This window comes from Bactrocera oleae, chromosome 2 (genome assembly GCF_042242935.1).
Source record: "Bactrocera oleae isolate idBacOlea1 chromosome 2, idBacOlea1, whole genome shotgun sequence".
NCBI classification, from domain to species: domain Eukaryota; kingdom Metazoa; phylum Arthropoda; class Insecta; order Diptera; family Tephritidae; genus Bactrocera; species Bactrocera oleae.
In genome coordinates this window covers 71,918,069-71,937,229 of record NC_091536.1, presented here as the reverse complement: position 1 = coordinate 71,937,229, position 19,161 = coordinate 71,918,069, and the positions used below count along the sequence as shown (strand labels likewise).

The 19,161-nt window shown below is 33.0% G+C and overlaps 1 protein-coding gene across 2 annotated transcripts; it reads left to right on the top strand.

Annotated features, from left to right (window-relative positions):
• Positions 1 to 316: 316 nt before the first annotated feature.
• On the top strand, positions 317 to 18,029 carry yellow-e (L-dopachrome tautomerase yellow-e). Of its 2 annotated transcripts, none has more exons than XM_036368081.2 (5): positions 317 to 577; positions 15,429 to 15,791; positions 15,859 to 16,198; positions 16,503 to 16,689; positions 16,756 to 18,029. In XM_036368081.2, the coding sequence occupies exons 2-5, from the start codon at positions 15,480 to 15,482 to the stop codon at positions 17,621 to 17,623; spliced, it is 1,707 nt and encodes a 568-aa protein (XP_036223974.2). In that variant the 5' UTR covers positions 317 to 577; positions 15,429 to 15,479; the 3' UTR covers positions 17,624 to 18,029. The 2 variants fall into 2 exon arrangements, with proteins under 2 accessions (XP_036223974.2, XP_036223976.2); XM_036368083.2 differs by lacking the exon at positions 317 to 577 and adding an exon at positions 15,209 to 15,227.
• The last annotated feature ends 1,132 nt before the right edge of the window (positions 18,030 to 19,161 follow it).

Genomic DNA, 19,161 nt, shown 5'->3' with positions numbered 1-19,161 from the left:
GAGGGAGCTACCAAGTCAGAGCTTAACTTTGCTGATCTTATTGCACTCGCTTGGACACTTTGAATGGTCTCTTTGTTTGCATATGGAATTCAAGAGATCTCTTTTTATACAACTATTTTTTTTTTTTAGTTTAAACCTACTAAAAGCTTGTTGTGTTTGTAAATGAGCTACAATGAGACTAAAGTAAACTCACAACCAAGGAGCGCCATGTCTTGGTTGCGCTGTAGTTGTAGTTGCCCGCTGGAGTATGGGTTTTTCACTTTGTGCTGTCGTTGACTGCTAACTGGCTGTTTGCCGCCACTTTTAAACTGAGCGTAGTAATTTATAGTCAAACAGTTACTTCGTGGCCATTCAACTAAACTGACGCAGTGGGTATGCGCGCTACCGCCACATAGCTTTTACCACATAATCGAGGAGCATAGAAACGGTGTAAAAGTTTCAATTTCCATTTCGTGCAAAGGAAATAATTTTTATACACTTCTGCAGTAAAAATTTTAATTAAATTGATTTGTGCGCACTGATAAGTTATTCTGAAGTACCGCAGTTAACTTCTAAACCGCGGCTAACAGTTGCAATTGTAAGTGTTTATGTGTGTGTATGTGTGATTATCACATACCTGTTTAGAAGGGGAAGTAATATAATTAAGAAAGAGTGGCGCGCATAGAAAAGAAAAGTGCTCGGAAGAAAGTGTTTAATTGCAAAAACAAGAACAAGAACAAAAATAAAGTAATCAAAATTAACAAATTAAGTAAATCTGTTATACTGCAACTTGTAGTGAGATAAGCTGCGTGTTTAATTGAGATGCTGGATAATCGCTTAACAATTACAAATGCAGACGAGTATGAAGGGCTTGGTTTACTTGTGTGATTTGCTGGTTTAATTGCTTGTGTCTTTTTTATGGCAGCAATAAAGTTTCTAAAACTTTACACAGCCGTTAAATATATTGAGATAGAATTCAGAATTCGCAAAAAAATATAGCCGGTCAAAAAATTAATTATCAGAGCATCTATCATATGCAAAAATCAACAGAGACGAAGACTACTACGAAACGTGTGCGAAAATGTTTTCATTAATTATGCAAATTATATTCACGGGAAACTAGTGCACAGGCACAAAAAAAAAACAGAAAATAACTTTATTTAATTGCTGATTAATAAACTACAAAATATTCATAACAAAATTTTTTAAATAAATCTTTTTTTTATTAAAAACTAGGTCATTGCCTAGGTTTACAAATTTTAAGTTTGTTTAGTTATAAATTTTTATTATTTATTAAAATTTGTTTTTGTCAACGCATCAACTTTTATTACACTTCCCTCTTCCTTTTAACCGCAGGTCTAAGGTCGAATTTTTAATTTCAGTTTTTTATTTATTTTTGTTGAACCCGCTCTTATGCATAACGCCAACCAGCAGTGGCACAATGAAAGTTACATCACAGCACCTTGACAAAACCCCACACAAAAGACATATACAAACAATCGCACATAACTTATTTACATTTTTGTTCGCGTTTCAAATTAATGCAGTTGGCGACCTAAGTTCACATTCTAAAATCAAAATTTCATTCATCTGCGCATGCGCCGCGACGCTCGCACGTTGTCAATGACCACGCGTTTAAAACAGATTCTATATTTTACAAATTAGCTTAGTCGAAATAGCCGCTAAATTGCGACCTTGACTAATTTACGCATATGCGCATTTTTAATAGACTCCCATACATATATACATACAGACGTACATATATCTGTATTACGCGTGTGTATTATAGGAGATATAATTTATAAAATAAAATAAAGAAACTTTATAATCAGTCTTAAGCAGTGTTGTCTGTTAAGAGTAAGTCATTATATTTTATATTATTAATGATACCAAATCATACAAGCGCATGCCTTAGCAGTGAAGGAGATAAGAAACGGTTATATGGGGGGCGATGTAAGAAATTTTATTTTAGAACAGATAGGGGTGTTTGATATCACTTTTAGGGACCGGATTAGAAAAAATATATATATATAATTTTTTTTTAATGATATCTATACATAATTTATAGACGTAGCTTAATCCTTGCCATTTAACTACTCAACTTGTCAGTTATTTGAATGGCATATCAATTTTTGTACGTTCAAAACAAAACAAATTAAATTTTATAAATATTTGTTTAATTTTTCAAAAAAATCTAGACTAAAAATAATTAATTTTAATTTAATTTTTATTAATTCTGAGAACAGTGTCAGTGGCTGGTCCTTGAGAAATCATACGTAGAATGTAAGATACCCTACTATAAAGATATTCTTCTCTTCTTCACTTGTATTTCTAAGAACTACTTACTAATAACGAAAATAGATGTTTTGAAACACATCTAGAAAATTTGTCTACTAAATTTATAATATAATATTTAATTTTATTTTTAATTACGAAATATAATATGACAAAATAAAGTAATTTAAGTTATACTCGTATATACTTGGTAATTTGAAAAATCCGATTTTTTTCGTGCGTATGCGAATTAATCGATTGTATATACGTATGTATATTTGAGAATAAGATTTTTGGTAATAATTGCGATTTCTTAAGCCACTCTTTACTGTAAAGTTTTCACAATAAAATACTTTCTTCTTTAGAATTCGTCATTTTGTCAAAACTGAAAATTTTTACTAGTTCTTCGGTCATTACCTTCCTCCATCTAACATATTGTCATAATAATATATTTTTGATGTTTGTTTTTGATACAATTGTAAGCAGAAAAACCTCCCTCATCGACAGACACTTTTTTTCTGAGGTCTTCCTTGAGTTCGCCTATACGATCACAGAGGTCCAAAATTAAGACATTAATCGCTGATTATTGGAGTACAAATATAATTTACTTTAATTTATTTGATAAATTTAATGCGTCTTTAAAAAAAATCACAAAAAATTAGCGCTTTTAAACAAAGTACTTCGGGTCTTGACACAAAGATTGATAACTTTGCATATTTATGGAAGTATACGTGTATATATTTGTTTGTCGGTTTACGTACGACTGCTTAGGTGTTTTACTCTTTGAACAGTCAACTAATCTAAACATAATTCTCTTCAAGTATGATGGACATAAAATGAAGTTATACGACGTGCAAAAATGCTTACAAATGGTTTTTATTACGCTAATTTAATCTACTTTATTACCACATAAATGTAAGCCTAATCTTTAGTGCGTGTAAATTGAGCTTAGAAATACGAAACATTTGTAACTAGCTACCATTTATGAATGTGTATGTAGACACGCAGCTGATATTAAAATATACTTACATATACAATATATAATAAAAAGGACATTCGAAAGAGCAAAAGTACGAAATATCTGATTTGAAAAACTATTATTCATTGAAGCGTTTACGTTTTTGCTTTTCAGCCTGCCGTTTTAAGAACAGAAATGCATTAGTCAAAATAGAATAACGGCTTAGAAGAAAGCCTAAAAATTTTCATATTAAACTTTTGAAAATGATAAGAAAAGAAAAGAAAGACATTTATAGTCGGTTGAAACTTATCGTATATATTATAGCAACACCGAAGCTATAATACCCTTCACATATACCAAGGTTCCTTACAAGAACTTGATTCCGATCTAATTTCGTGAAGATACCGCGTCAAATAGTGATCCGATCCAAACAATTTCTAAGGAGATTACATTGTTGCTTTAGGAAATAACTCATGCCAAATTTCGTGAAGATACCTCGTCTAATGAAAGAGTTTTCCATACAAACACTTGATTCCGATTGTTCAGTTTGTATGGCAGGTATATGCTATAGTGGTCCGATATCGGTCGTTCCAAATGAGCAGCTTCTTTGTGAGAAAAGGACAGGTGCAAAATTTCAGATCGATAGCATAAAAACTGAGGGACTAGTTTGTATATATACAGACAGACGGACAGACGGACAGACAGACAGACGGACATGGCTAAATCAACTCAGCTCATCATGCTGATCATTTATATATATATTTTATAGGGTCTCCGACGTTTACAATGTTCAGGGTATAAAAAAGTATATCTCGATTTCCGGCTAAAACTAAATAAAAGTTATATGTGAATGTTATAGGTAATTAAAAGATCTATATCTTTAGTTTACAGACTTTTTTTCACATAACTTACAATATGCGAAAAATTCAAATAACCAAGTTTTTGGGATTTTTTATTTTTATCTTGTACTAAATATTTTTTTCTTTCCCAAAATTTGCTGTAAACTTACCTTTTTATGTCCTAAACACACTGTATTTTTTAATTTAAATATTTACTTTTTCTCCTTATATTGACCTAATATCAAAAATAAAACCCAGTTTTCAATAAAAATTTATCAAGTCAATATATCAACTTTTTTTAAAATGTCAGTTTAAATCAGTTTAATAATTGACCTCGACATTCTAATGGTATCAAAATTTTTTATATTGCATTTTCTTAGAAAAATGTTTCAAAAATTATCTACCCTGGTCTATATTTCGAAATGATAAACATTATTAACTGGATTTTTTTTATATCAATACTCGTATATCGTATTAGGAGTAGAATATCCTCGCAGGTAAAGCAGCAAATTTTTTTTATTGTAACATATCTTTAATTGACTTCTCAAATACTTTACACAGAGAGCTTTTTAAAGAATTGCCCACATTTCATTAAAAAAAAATGTTTGCAATAAATTAACTTCCTATTCAATGTACAAAATACTGAAGATTTCATGAAATCTTTACAAAAGAGCGTATTTAACCGATTATTATAATCATTCATTTAATAATATTTTAAATTTCTCTTTATACTATATGGCAACCGTATTCGAGCATTTGTATAAATTAAAGCCTGCAGGCCTTTACCGCTAATTTAATGTTTCGTTTTTCCATAGGTGGCCAATCTAGCAAAGAAAATACGTTATATTAACAGATTTACAGAACAATTTTAATTTATTACCAAAAATGTATTCTTTTTATCTTAATTTATTTAAAATTTAGTCTTATTTTAGTTTCCCAGAAATGATAATTAAACCTACTCGGTAACCAATTGAGTTTACAAGATTTTAAATTACATATATGTATGTATGAAGCTTTCCGCATTATTTTCAGAATCTCCTGAGATGTGCTGTACTACCGTTAATATACTGTTAAATCCCTTCAGGTTTGATCACGATGTATATTACATATATATTTACTTAAATTTCCCTGATGTTTTTGTAAATATATTAATTGGAATAAAATAAATGTTGACCAATATTAACTTTCGATAATCCAATCCATCGAGCTCTAGTGAAGTAATTGATTAAAATTTATTACTGCACAATCAAAAGTAGTCCATTTGCTCACTAATAACCTGTGTATGGTCATTCAAGTGATTTCTTCTTTTCATTGTAACACCTGTCGCTGTCGGTGTATTTGTCAAGCAATTGCCACCATCACGGGCGGTGCAAATTCAACATATTTGGATTGGTGGGCATTTTTGGTGAATTTAATTAGGGCTTGGACATTTGCTCCTTCTGCAGAAGCGGCTAAATGCAGCTTTAAGCTTAATAAAATAAAAAGATTAATACATATATATATTATATTATATCGAACAGCTGGAAAAGGTTGGATAAAACCAATTAAAATTTTTGCCTTCGCCAACTGTCAATCAATGTATTTTCGAAGGTACCAAGGTAAAAGATTAGCTTTAAATGGTCATAATACAATACATACGTACAGTTATTTGTAGATATATGAATGTATATATACATATGTACATATATATAATGTTATTTTTTCAAAACTGTTTATAAAAAATAAGTCATTTAATATAATATTTTGAATTGACCTCGACTGTATCTAACTTAGTTAAAAGGTCTCACTAAGAAATTTACATAACGGAGTATAAATATATTTAAATATAATAATAAATAAATCAATAAAAAATAACCCAACGATTACCCTCCTCCCGGCCAACCGACGCGAGGGGCGCAATCCGCATACGTGCGGAATTAGCCGAGTCAGAAAAGGCAAGAGAGTTTTTTAAGTGTTGAGATCTAAAACTGCTCAGCTACAGAAACAAAAATTTCAACAGCTAAGATCTAAAGTTACAATATAATAAATTGTTACATTTTCATTTATTAAGAGAAAACAATAAAGTCCTTTTAAAATACTATTTTCATTAATTTAACTTTAAGATTGTTTTTAAGGTTAATTTTTTATAGGTGACAGGGGGATTATTGGTGCAAAAGTTATAAAAAACGATTTTTTCAGAAGGTATTTTGGTATAAAATAATTTTTTGGCCAATGAATATTCGAACGTGTATAATTATTTGTATATGAGCCCTTCAACGGGAGGACTTATGGCGATTGAATGAAAAGTTAAATTTAATTTTCTTTTGTATGTTGTTCCTATCTTCCCATTTACTTCGAAATAAAATATATTTTCCTACAAAAGAGTATCTTTATTAAAATATAGTTGGACAATAAGTCGGTACAATTTTATTAATGAAATAATTCTAAACGAGTGAACATAGATATGAACTAAGCTATTATAACCTCAGTAAAGCTTTAGAAACGTTAATTTCCCTTTACCGCTCCTTTTTTAAAGCTGGGTGAAATTTTAAGGGCTACACTTATTGTAAAATTAAAAAAAATAATATTTTTATTGCATATTTTGTTAGCTATAGCTTTAAAAATAAAAATAATATAATAGAATCTCAAATAGTTTTGATTTACAGCCTTCCAAAATGTAGCCGCCCAATTCAATCGGCTCCATCAGTATGCTTTGAAACCCGTTTTCGCAAAGCAAAATTTTTAAAATTTGTCTTGGTTTGGTGATATATAATTGTGATATATAATGTTTTGTAAATAGCGCAAACATTTTTCAGCACCAACAGAGATCGCATGTAACTTGAAAAATATTTTAAAATTTTTTACTGATAAATTTTAATTCTTTTTATCTAAGCATTTTTACAAGACCGTATTCACTAACATTATTAGAAGCTCACTTTTAATTTTCATTTTACAGAAGTGCAGAATCGCCAGCACTTTAAAATTATAGCTAAATATTGAGTAACTTTGATCTTTTTTATGCGCCTTAAATTCCTTCTTGTCTAGACCCATATTTTATTTTTCATAACACACTTTTCCGCACATTTATTACATAACCGCACTGCATTTATCGTTAAATGCTGAAATTTTCCTTATTATGTCAATTGATGGCATTGTTTTTTAGTCAAACTCTTCCTACTGTGGCAGCAATTGCAATTCCTTACGAACCAATTTGATCGTTCACCACATTCAAATATATTTCCTTATGTGATTATATATCAATCAAGCCACTTTAAGATACTTATTTTGGATGCCAATAAAACCAATAAAATGAATAACGAAAAATTTCTGACTATTACGCAATGTCTCGCCATCGAAAACCACATATGGCATATTTCAGTCTGTACGCCCATAGCGGAGAGTTTGTGTAAAAAACGCGTTAAGCATTTGAATATTTGTTTTATTTGCAGAAATACTTCTACATTAACGGTAATGTGCATATACACTGGCGTAGTAGTTGTAGCGGCGGCCAAACGGCACCTAATCACCAGCAGCAGCGTTGCAATGTAATGCAGTTAAGTAGACAATTTGCCAACTCACTGGGTGTCCGGCGCATGCGCGTTGTCGCGTAGCTAAAAATATGTCTAATAGTCTGAACTTACACGTTTATACACATATACATATAAGTATATGGGTGCGCTTATGCTTTGATTTGCAAAGTGACGTGAACATGATTTTAGCCAAAAGTTGACAATTTTTACTTGAATGCAACGAATTAACTGCTCAAGTCAGGGGACAGGTGCTGATGTGCAAAATTTTATGAATATTAGTCTTGTAGAAGGTCAAGTTTACTTAGATATTTGATAAGTCGTATTATGCTAATTTTATACCGAGTTTGTGTCTTAAGTCTTTTGTTTTATAGGAAACGTTGTTACTTTGGTAATAAGTTAGAAAAAATACGTAATTTTAATTATTTTTTGTTTTTGTTTTCACATTTATTAAGTTCAGCTAAATTTAATAAAGACACCTTGGACTTATATCAATAAATGTCTGAGCGTGGTTCTGATGGATACATCTTCTCGCCTAGATGTAGATGATGTCTTTCGAAACAACTCATACAAGAATCTTCGGGAAATGTTAAACAAACCACACTTAAATTTTAGATTTGCCTGCTTGTGGTAATGGATAATTTGGCGGTGTCTGAGCAATTTTTATGTTTTACTCAAAAACTGACACCACATTACCGTGTCGAGTATCAATACTGAGCTGCACATAAAAATTATAAAATTACTCTGTTATCATTAAGTGCTAATTTAAATGTAATGAAACGAGGTGAGTTTAAGTATCACTTACCATTGCAAACAAAATGTAAATAAATGAAAGCAACCCAACAAGTTTTACCAAACAGCAATACCATCTACGCTAAAGTGCGTTAACTAATGACCGATAAGTAATCGATAATATCAAAAAATATGAAAAAACGTTAACTTCCTCTGCACCCGAATGCTATAACAAGATGGCGTAAGGTTATTTAAAATTTAAAAAAAAAAAATAAAAATTAATTTAAAATTAATTTAGGAAAAAAGATCTTCTACAAAATCTTTTTCTTGATTTTGATCAGTTTTTATGTGAACTATATGCTATAGTGGTCCGATCTGAACAATATGTTTTGACATTGTAGCGCTACGTTGGTTGATAATATTTGCCAAACTTCGTGAAAACATCTAAACAAATAAAACATTTTTCCATATAATGGTTCTATATCGTCACTTCCGACAAATAAGCAGCTTCTTTAACACAAAAAGACGTGTGCACAGTTCGATCAATATCTCAAACACTGAGGGTGAGGGTAAGAGACTAGTTCGCGTATATAATCGACTCAACTCGTCATGCTGATCACTTTTATATCTTCACTTTATAGGGTCTCCAATGATTCTTTCTGGGTGTACCTTCATGGCAAATTTCATTCCCCATGTTCAGGTAATAATAAGAGAGCATTCCAGCTACGTGCAGCGCAATAACTACGACGATGAAAATACTGAGTTTTCAATCATACAAGTAAAAATAAGGGTCACACGTTTTCACCCATTTTCCAATGTATACAATCGATGAAGTCTCAAATAGTTTGTCTATTGGTATATGAGGCAGTTGATTAGGAGCTACAATGTATAAACGATTGAAGTAATACTCTCATTTAAACATGATAATTTCAAGCCAAGTTCCACTACATTAGCAAGCTGAGGATGTTGAATTAGATTAGGAGCATATCCGAAAAGATGAAATTTAAAAGATATATTTCTCACCAGGAAGTGGAAATAATTAGTTTCCAATTCAATGTAGGAAAGTATTCTTCTAATGATCCTATATCATCTCACCAAAACTATATTATATTAAAAAAAGACATATTCATACCTTTTTAAATAAAAATCTGAATGCAAATCAGCAAGGTTGCTTTTTTCGAGTTATGATAAGCCTACAAGTATTAATCCAAATTTCCATACGCTATCTCTCAAAATCACTCTATCCAAAAGTGTAAATGCATCATTGCAATGATGTGTCTAAAAATGTTACAATATTTTACATCAATAAATCATTGGCAACTCAATCAATATTTCAACTCGAATTAATGTAAGTTCTTCAACTTTTTGTTTGTAAAAGGATTTTAATTGCAATATTACAAACTTGTCAGTCACTTCTCTTAAGAGCAAATGTCATCGGCTTGGTAAAATTGCTGAAATTCACGTGTTGCACGCGATTTAACGAGTAGTACAATATAACAACATACACGCTACTATACTATACATATACTAAAGATATAACAGAGTAAATTTAGAGCATGGCAACCATTCAGTAAGCTGACAGTTCAGATCTCAAAAGAGGAAAAGTAAAATATATTACTAATTCGGTTAGGCCTTGGTAGGCAATGATATATATAGCTATGTATGGACAAAATTTTTGTTATACATTTTTTTAAAAAGATCTTAACTAATTTAATAGAGGTGTATATATTATATGAAAAATCCTTTAGTAATTGGATAACCATAAGCTGTAAGTCAAAAATTGGAAACGAAATTCGGCCAAACGTTTGTCAAAAGTGTGTGCGCCAATTATAAGCCAAGTCTATAAATATGCCACTATGCATAGCACCTGCAACAGCGAACGTGAAGATGCAGAAGAGACAGAAATGACATTTCCAACACACCGCGAAGGTGATGAATGCACGCAAACTTGCGAAAAATTGTATTAACTTCGTTTGCTGCAATAATTGCCGACAGAAATGAGAAAAATGTTTTACAAATAAGAAAAACAACAACGTTTTTATAAATGCAGATCTATACAAGTATGTATTGTACATATGTACTGGCATAACAAATTCTTGCATATACGAGTAGGCCAGTAGGCAGCTGGAACGCACTTAACGCCAACAAGACTCCGAGGTATTCAACAATAAGCAAATGTTCCACATGTGATTATGAAAAATCAACAAACGGCGTTTATGCCAACCTGCAGTTTGAGCTGTGAACACTTATGCACAATGTGAGACTATATAAATATGTTTAATACATAAATATTCAGCTCACTAGTATGAATTGCTTGAACTCTACTCGAATTAGCGCAGTAACAGGCTGTGTAGGTTTTGAAATTTTAGGCACTTAGGGAAATAATAAAGATTTTGATGTAAAAAAATTGGTCTGAATAAGACTGGAATTTCACACAAGAAATACTTTTTTATATTTTTCAATAGTTTTTCCAAATATATTTTGTAATTCCAATTTAATTTATAAACGGGAAATAAACTCTTCATATCCAGCGTCACAGTCGGTAAAATAAATTTATTAACCCTTTACTTTTAAATAGCCGTCTACGATTAGGCACTACTTTTCTTTCTTTCTGCTATATTTACAACAAATTTGCATGTGATAGAAATAAGAGTATTAGTCATTTGAACTTAGTTCCAGCGATTTTGTCGACATCTCATTAAAGTGGTATAACCGGTAACATATCTCTATTTGAATATGCCAGTCTACTGTATTTATACCAGCTCTTTCTTCGATTTGCCACTATTCAGAGTTTTGCAATTCCAAGACAGTAATAATTAAGTGAAAATAATGAAATTGAAAATGAAAAAACATGTGTGGGAAAATTCCTTTTACTTAACCGCTATGTATTCTTATCTTAGTTGCTGGTACTAGACAAATATATACCACTAACTGATGTTGACAAACATCGCTTGAGTTCCAGTATAATATATACATCCATATACTCACACTTTGTATACAGGTAATTCCAACACTAATCGCAGAATAAACTTGCATATAGTATATACATGAAATGTTATGTTAAACCCAATAATTAAGACACAAATTTGCACATTTAATTGGAGAGTGATAACAATTTGCAAAGCAAACGAGTTTGCTAATTCGTTGTCTATTTTGAATATATATTTATGTGAATTTCCAAACGATGTAATATTAATTTTTAAATTTTAACTGGTGAATATATTTTGTATTGTCATTATTTATTACTTAATGCATGGAAATTGCTAAAATTTGATAGACGTATGTAGACATATTAGTCATAAAATTCGTACATAACATAAAATACAGATATAGCTGCCACACTTCCTGAGTCCTTAGTGAATATTACATGGTACTATAAGCCGAATGGGTTTAAATTGCATACGCACATTTATTTGTAGATATTATACAAATTTTATCATATGTACTTGCTTAGCCAAATCTTTAGTATAATTTGTGCCTCGGTGTTATTCAACAAATGGAGCGTACAGCAGGTTTAAGCAGCCTCTGAGTGATTTTTATATATAACTATTTCATGACTTAATTACACTTGAATATTAAATTTATTTGAGAAGATATTAATAATCTTTTGAGAAAGTCGCATTAAATACACATAGTTGATGTTATAATATTAATTGATTGGTAGTAATCAATTTCAGAATTCGCGTAAGTTAATATTCTTTAATGGACAACTTACGCCGTTATCGAAGTATCGATATATTTAACTTGCTATTAGCCACCGCAATTCTTAACCTGTAAAGAAAAGATAATATACAGAAAGATAAAAGTAGCCTAATAAAAGTATGATTTGAAAAAATAATGAAATCATAAGCTTAAAGCTGACGTCTACATTCGAGCTCGAATTACGGTCTATTTTTAACGATAGTTAAACAAAATTTTTTTTATATGTCATTCATTAGTTTCTGAACTTGCATAAATAAGAAAAATCCGAAAGTGCTTGTATCTAGCATAGCGAGATGTTTTGTGAATCGTTTAGAGATTTCGAATATTTTTTATAATTATGTCAGAAGAGTCTAAAAACTTAAAAAAAAAAGTTGTGTTTTATAAATGACGTGACGCGAATAATCAGCGCTTGGCCGAATTTGGAGCTCGATATTTTAAAAACCAACCAAAGAGTTAAAAAATATGTATAAAATTAAAGATTGATTGATTAATGATGAAGATTAAGAATCCAAAAAATAAGACATTATTATTACTAAACAATTATTCTTTAACTTGTTTCCAAGATTTCTCTTAAATAAAACCAATTTTTTCCAAAGGATTCTGGTTAAGGCTGTCCTGGCCATCACAGCAACTAAAAATTTTTAAAAACATTCGTGGATTTTAGGCTCCCAGCTAAAGTTACTCTTTTTACAATGAATATTACATTACAATGAAAATTATTATTAATACCTATGGTTTTCTGATATAACTTCAGATAGATATATATTTGTTAATATCGGAAATAGTCATAATTGCCATTAACAGCTGAAAAGCGCCAAAAAGTGCTTAATAATAGAGTTTTTTTTAAGTTTTCTTAGAAATCGTTTTAATTAAAATTCATCTTTGCAACAGCCTACCTTTAAAGTTTAGGTTATTTTGAAAATGGTGAAAACTGTATTCTTCTAACGAAGACGTCGATATATAAGTAATAGCTGCCAAGATTGGGAGCATTCGTATGCATTAAATTATATTAAATCAATTCATTAGTATTTAAAAGATTCGCAAAGCATGTAATAGATTTAAAATCGAAAATCAATTCACTTTTTACGCTTGGGAGCATAAAATTCGTTAACATGCTCATTACTGATACAAATTCGTAGCTTCATTTTGATGTTTGTTTTTTAAATATAGCTAACGAAATCGACTACCTTCTTCTTCTAAGCTATAGTTTTATAAGAAGTTTGGCATCTAAAAACTAAAAAATCACATTTTACTTACATGTAACATATATATTTATAAATATGTTATTTATATGTCGATTCTTACAAAACTCCTGAGTTGATGTATGCATGGCTCCAATTAATTGCTTTTAAATTGCTTGCTAAAAATATGTTGTCTGGCTTTCCATATAAAAATTCTCGGGGTTTCAGCAAATAAGCGTATTAACTAACATCGATTAAAAAACGTTATACCATTTTGGGTTTTGTTTAAAAAAATTGCCTTTCAAAACTGGTCAACCGTAGCCGAATAAACAAATGCCGATACTGATTCACTGGTTTAGCGCTAAGCGCCGTTCCGCACTTAGCCAATAATAAATATGCGCAAGCGTCAAACTAAAGCTATATATGTTGATACGTTTCGGGACATTTAACCGATATTCCGTTTTCGAAGTGTCACTTTTGACGTACAAATCTACGGATATGTACAAATCCATGCAATACCACTTGCCGCATGCCGCCGTTAACTCAATTCGCGCTTTGGCACTCTGCCGTTTGCGAAAACGTGTGTGCGTTGTTTTGTAAGGGGGGTACAAGTTGTTGCTTTTATTGTTGTTTATTGCTACGTTTACAGATGTTGTAATGCCATTAAAGAAACATTTGAAAAATCAGCATCAGCGTACGACAACCAACACTTTTTACTATCGAAACTCCAAGTGATATACACTCATTCATAAATGCATTCAGGGTGGTCGATATAGTGCTTTGATGGTCAAATAAAAAAAATTGCATTTTCAAATAAAAAATGTATTGTTAAAACCACCGTTTTAAAATCCACACAAACAACTACATTCTGCAGATATATTGTTCCTTGGCTCTTTCCTTTTCTTTTTCAAATGACCCAGTTTTGCTGTTAAACAAAACTGACGAGATAAGAGTCCATTTGTAGAGAAGAATTTAAATTTTTAGGTTAATACTACCCTACAGGTTAGCTCGTAAAATGTTTATTTCGGTTATCATTCGAAATGATCGCGGCAGTAAATGTCTTCCAGAGAAAGCTCTTAATTACGCAATTATAGAATTGTTATCAATAAAAATAAATTTTGGGAAGCATAACATTGAGTTTTAAACTAAGTTTAAAAGATTGATTAAAATGATTCAATGATAATTTAAATCAGTTGGTGGTCTCATGCTAATTTCTGACAAGGAGATGTCTTTGTTTGGATACATCATACGTTGGAAAATAACGATTATATGAACCACCCTGTATATGTGCTCACCTATGTTCGTGCAAAAGTATCTACATTAAGATCACATGACCCATAATTCCGGCCGTTTACAACGGGTGTCTTTGCGCAAACGCCTCAAAACGCTCAAATATAAATACAATAGAAAAGAATACTCTTCATTAACCGTCTGTCCCATTAGAACGAATACATAATGAACCAAACCGCGAATATCGAAAAAAAAGCAACTTCCGGAAATTTTCTGCTTTTATGTACAATTTTAAGACTAAAAACTCGTTCAATACCATCGATCCACGGTATTCACCGAATTTGGCCCTATGCGACTTTTTTTGGTTTGGTTTGGTAGTAAAAAAAAATTCGCAGAGGGAACGGAAGGCGATACCGGACCCGGACCTACAAGGCGTGTTTCGATGATTGGAAAAAAAAGGTGGCATATGTGTATTGCTTCAGAGGGAGCATATTTTGAAGGCCACAAAATAAATATTGATGAAGATAAAAAAATTTTCGTTTTATTTACAATTTCCGGAAACTTTTTGGTCTTAATGTATGTTAACAGCTCTACGCATAAAATATTGATTTGCCAAAAAAAAACTGTTTATTAAGCGTGGATCCTCCAGCGAGCAGTCAATTAAGTTATTAACACTTTTCAGTGACAGCTACTTCAGGCTGCCATCTACGCTGGACTCATTACCTGATTAGCTCAATCACACACTAAAAACAACACAGAAAATGTAGAAATGCATAATAAATGAGTTTCAATAAAAGCGCCAATAATTGGCGGGTTGTCTTTGACGGTAATTACTTAAGCACTCACTTGTCGAAAATTCCATCAGAGACGTCAGTAAAATTAACACGATCTTACACAAAACATTACAAACATAATAACATAGTGTACATGCTAACATACAAATTTACAAAAATTACAACTTAGCCCATTCATAAAACTATAAAAGCATTATAAACTTAAAATTTTTGCATTCATTTTCATTTTACAGCGATTTCGACGCTTTACAATTGCAAACCAGTTAATAGGCATATAAAACGCAATGAAGCGTTTTACAGCTTCAGCAGAGCTCTTGATCTTCACAGCCATAATTGCCGGCTGCTGGTCCATTGGCGTGTTGGCCGAGTCCTCAACCTTGCAAACGGCCAAGCAGTGGAAGTTGTTTACCTATAACTTCCTACCACATGCGCCGATACACGATTTGAATTTCTACAATCCATCCAATGTGCTTGCAACCGGTATTGCGGTCTCCTACGACCGGATTTTCATAGCGACGCCGAAATTGTTCTCTGGCGTCTCGTCCGCCGTCAATGTCGTCTCGAAGGCGGAATTCGGTGATTCACCGGTGTTACAGGTGAGCCGCGCACGAAAAGCGCACGTTTTTGCAAAATTGCTTACAAATTGCTATTGTTAAATTTCAGGCCTACCCAGACTGGTCGTTTTCCACAACCGGTCGCACAGATTTCAACTGCAGCGATTTAGTTCTGATCTCAGTGTACCGCATGCGCATCGACTCGTGCAATCGCTTATGGCTTCTAGATGCCGGCGTTTCGCGTTCGCTCGAAGACTACGAAATCACTTGTCCGCCAAAAATTTTAATTATCGACTTGAATACCGATCAGGTGGTACGTCGTGTGGACTTCCCAAAAGAAATCTTACGCGGCGAGTCTTTGTTTACGAATTTGGTGATTGATGAGGCGACAGCGAAGCACGGCAATTGTGATGATGTGTTTGCATATATCTCAGATACGGTGGAGCCAGGTAAGTACATGAGAATTAGATCAGAGATTAATTTTAAGCTTTGGAGAACCTTCTCAAATCTCTCTCTATCTTTTCGTATTAGATCTTCTCATAAAAACTAAAAATTCTTCAGTTTTTTAGAGATAGTCTAAACCTGATCCTACACTTTTGAGAGAATCTTAGTATTACAATTATCTTTCTTGCATTTTATAACATTCAAAACCACTTACATACATATTTATTTTGGGTCATATTGAGTCATTCTCGGCAAGAACATAGTTAATGTAGTCTACCTAACACATATTATATTATTTTCTACTCTTAGGCATCATTGTCTACGACAGCGGACGCGATGTTACTTGGCGCGTATCACATCCCGCAATGTATCCCGATCCAGACTTTGCACAATCTGAGATACTCAACGATCGTTTTATACTGATGGATGGCGTTGTGGGTTTAGCATTTGATCAGAAATTGGGTGTATTATACTTCCAGCCTTTGGCGACTGATCGGTAGGCAAAGAAAGAAGCACCTATTTGTAGTTAATTTAAAACAAGGCTAACTCTTTTCTCCTACAGCATATTTTCAGTGACCAGAGAGGTGCTGCGCGCCGGTCCGCTCGCACAAAACGAAATCCTTAAAGTAAAATTGGTCGGTAAGAAATCATCACAGGGCATTGGACTTACCGTTTCACCCATCGATAGCAGCGTTATTTTCAGTCCATTAACTGAAACAGCCATTGCCGCCTGGAATCCCAGCAACAATAATCAAGTTGTGCTTGCACACGATCGTGATCGTTTGCAATTTGTAGCCGACATGACAACAACACCACATGAACCCGGTGTTTTTTATGCTGTCTCCTCAAAGTTTCATCGTTTCTTTTTGAAAAATCTCAACCCCAACGAAGTCAATAATCGTATACTACGTCTGCCGCTGCCAAACGGTTACAGCGCACCACACAGTTCCTCGATCGATTTGCATACAATCAACAAAGCTTCCAACTACTTTGGCAGTCCATATAAGCCGAATTATCTGGATAAAGCGAATGTTGTGAGCTTTGGCAATTATGTCTACAATAGTTTGCATACACCGGTGAAACCTCAACAACCGTATAATTATGAAACAGTTGGACTAGTAAATTTCTCTCTCCGCAACCCCTTCACGGCACTCAATGCGGGTGAGTCGTTCCCACCGCGCAAAGAACAACGTTCAAACGATCAGCGGCCCTCATTTCTGGATACTTTGAATAAAAGCGAAGGTGTTATTACTAGCAGTGATTTGCGCTACCTCGCACCAACAACAGCAATACCAAAACCAACAACTCTAAACAGTTTACACACTGCGGTGTTACCATTCGGTTCCGACTATAGTCTCCGCCGGCATTTACGTAATACCGAAGGTCAAAAGGTAACCGATGCAACGGACCCAACTGCCAACAAGCAGTAGGATAGGTGTGGGACAGTAGTTAAACTGCTTATGTAGCAGTGTGCGGTCTAAAGTCAAAACTTGTGTGCCTCTGTACATTACACTATGCAACACTTATACACTTATTCGTTCGTTATTATTCGTGTGTATCGTGTGTGTAATCTAATTTATGTGTGTTAAAGTTGTTAGTATATTTAGTAGAACTGTATTTTATAGTTATGTATATACTCGTTTACATGTACACGCACACATAAACCTATTCTTATATATGTACATATGTATAGGTACATGAACTAAATAATTATACTCATATACGTAAATGTGTGCACAAATTTATGTATTCGAGGAGTTACAGACCATAGAACTCACTTAACTTGTATTGTAAATATACTAATAAAATAATTATTATGCGCCAAATCGCCAAATATGTGTGGAATACTTTTATTGCAATGAGTTAACCGATTGGTTTAAGTCTAACTGTAAATGCGGGCTGTAACCATATGTTATAGTCCCTGCAGCGAATTAGCGGTATACTTCAAAAGATAACCATGAAAATATTGCATAATGAGAATATTATTAATATTGCTTATTGCAAACTGCTATTTCCCGACCATTTCATAAGCAAAGTATATCAAGTCAATTTGTTAGGTCATTGTGATACGAGCGCTACCAGCTTACTTAGGCGGTGCGTTAACTATTTCGCATCACCGCCCGATGGCGCCACTATCACAAGACAATCAGCGTATCCGCGTAATTTAGAAAAAAGGGAAATCATAAAGCCACTGACTGTTGTTTATGACAACACCTTCTCCTTCAATGGCGATCAGCAAAATTTGGGTTTAACGATTTTCGACATGGTGACCGTTGGTGATCACGTGACCAAAGCCCTCGATCTCGGATCGCAAGAACATCGACTGAAGTTGCACGAGGTGTTAGACATCTCAAAAGACTGAGTGGGTCATATATGGCATAAATTATTGGGCAAGAGAAAGCGGACGGCGCGAGGGGTCCTCCATTTGCTCACTCCGAACAACAAGCGCAACCATGAAACTGCTTGCCCGCAATGTTTGACGCTGTTCAAGCGCAATCCGAAAGAATTTCTGCGGGACCGACTTACAGCGAAACATGGATTCAGTGGTACCACTGGTACACACCAGAGACTAAACTACAGTAGTCTTCGAACATTGTCCTATCGGGCAGAACGGTGTCCTATCGGGCAGATTGTGCAAACTACTTTGAGAAGAACACACATACGACTCTACTACACCGTAATATTGGACCGATTCTATGTCGAATTACAGAAAAACAACCCCATTTCACGAAGCAAAAAGTGCTTTTTAACCATGACAAACGATCAAAGTCAGTAAGATTTATGCTCTTGAAAGTCTCTATTTTAAGATGTAATACAACATATATGCATTACTTTTGTAAATTCCTCAGAAAATGAAACAAAAAAGCAGCTTTTAATCGTTTTTTATCTGTTTAGTAGGGCATTTTTTTATATATGTTATGTTATACATACACCATCTGAAAGTAGAGACTTTAAAAATATAAAGCCA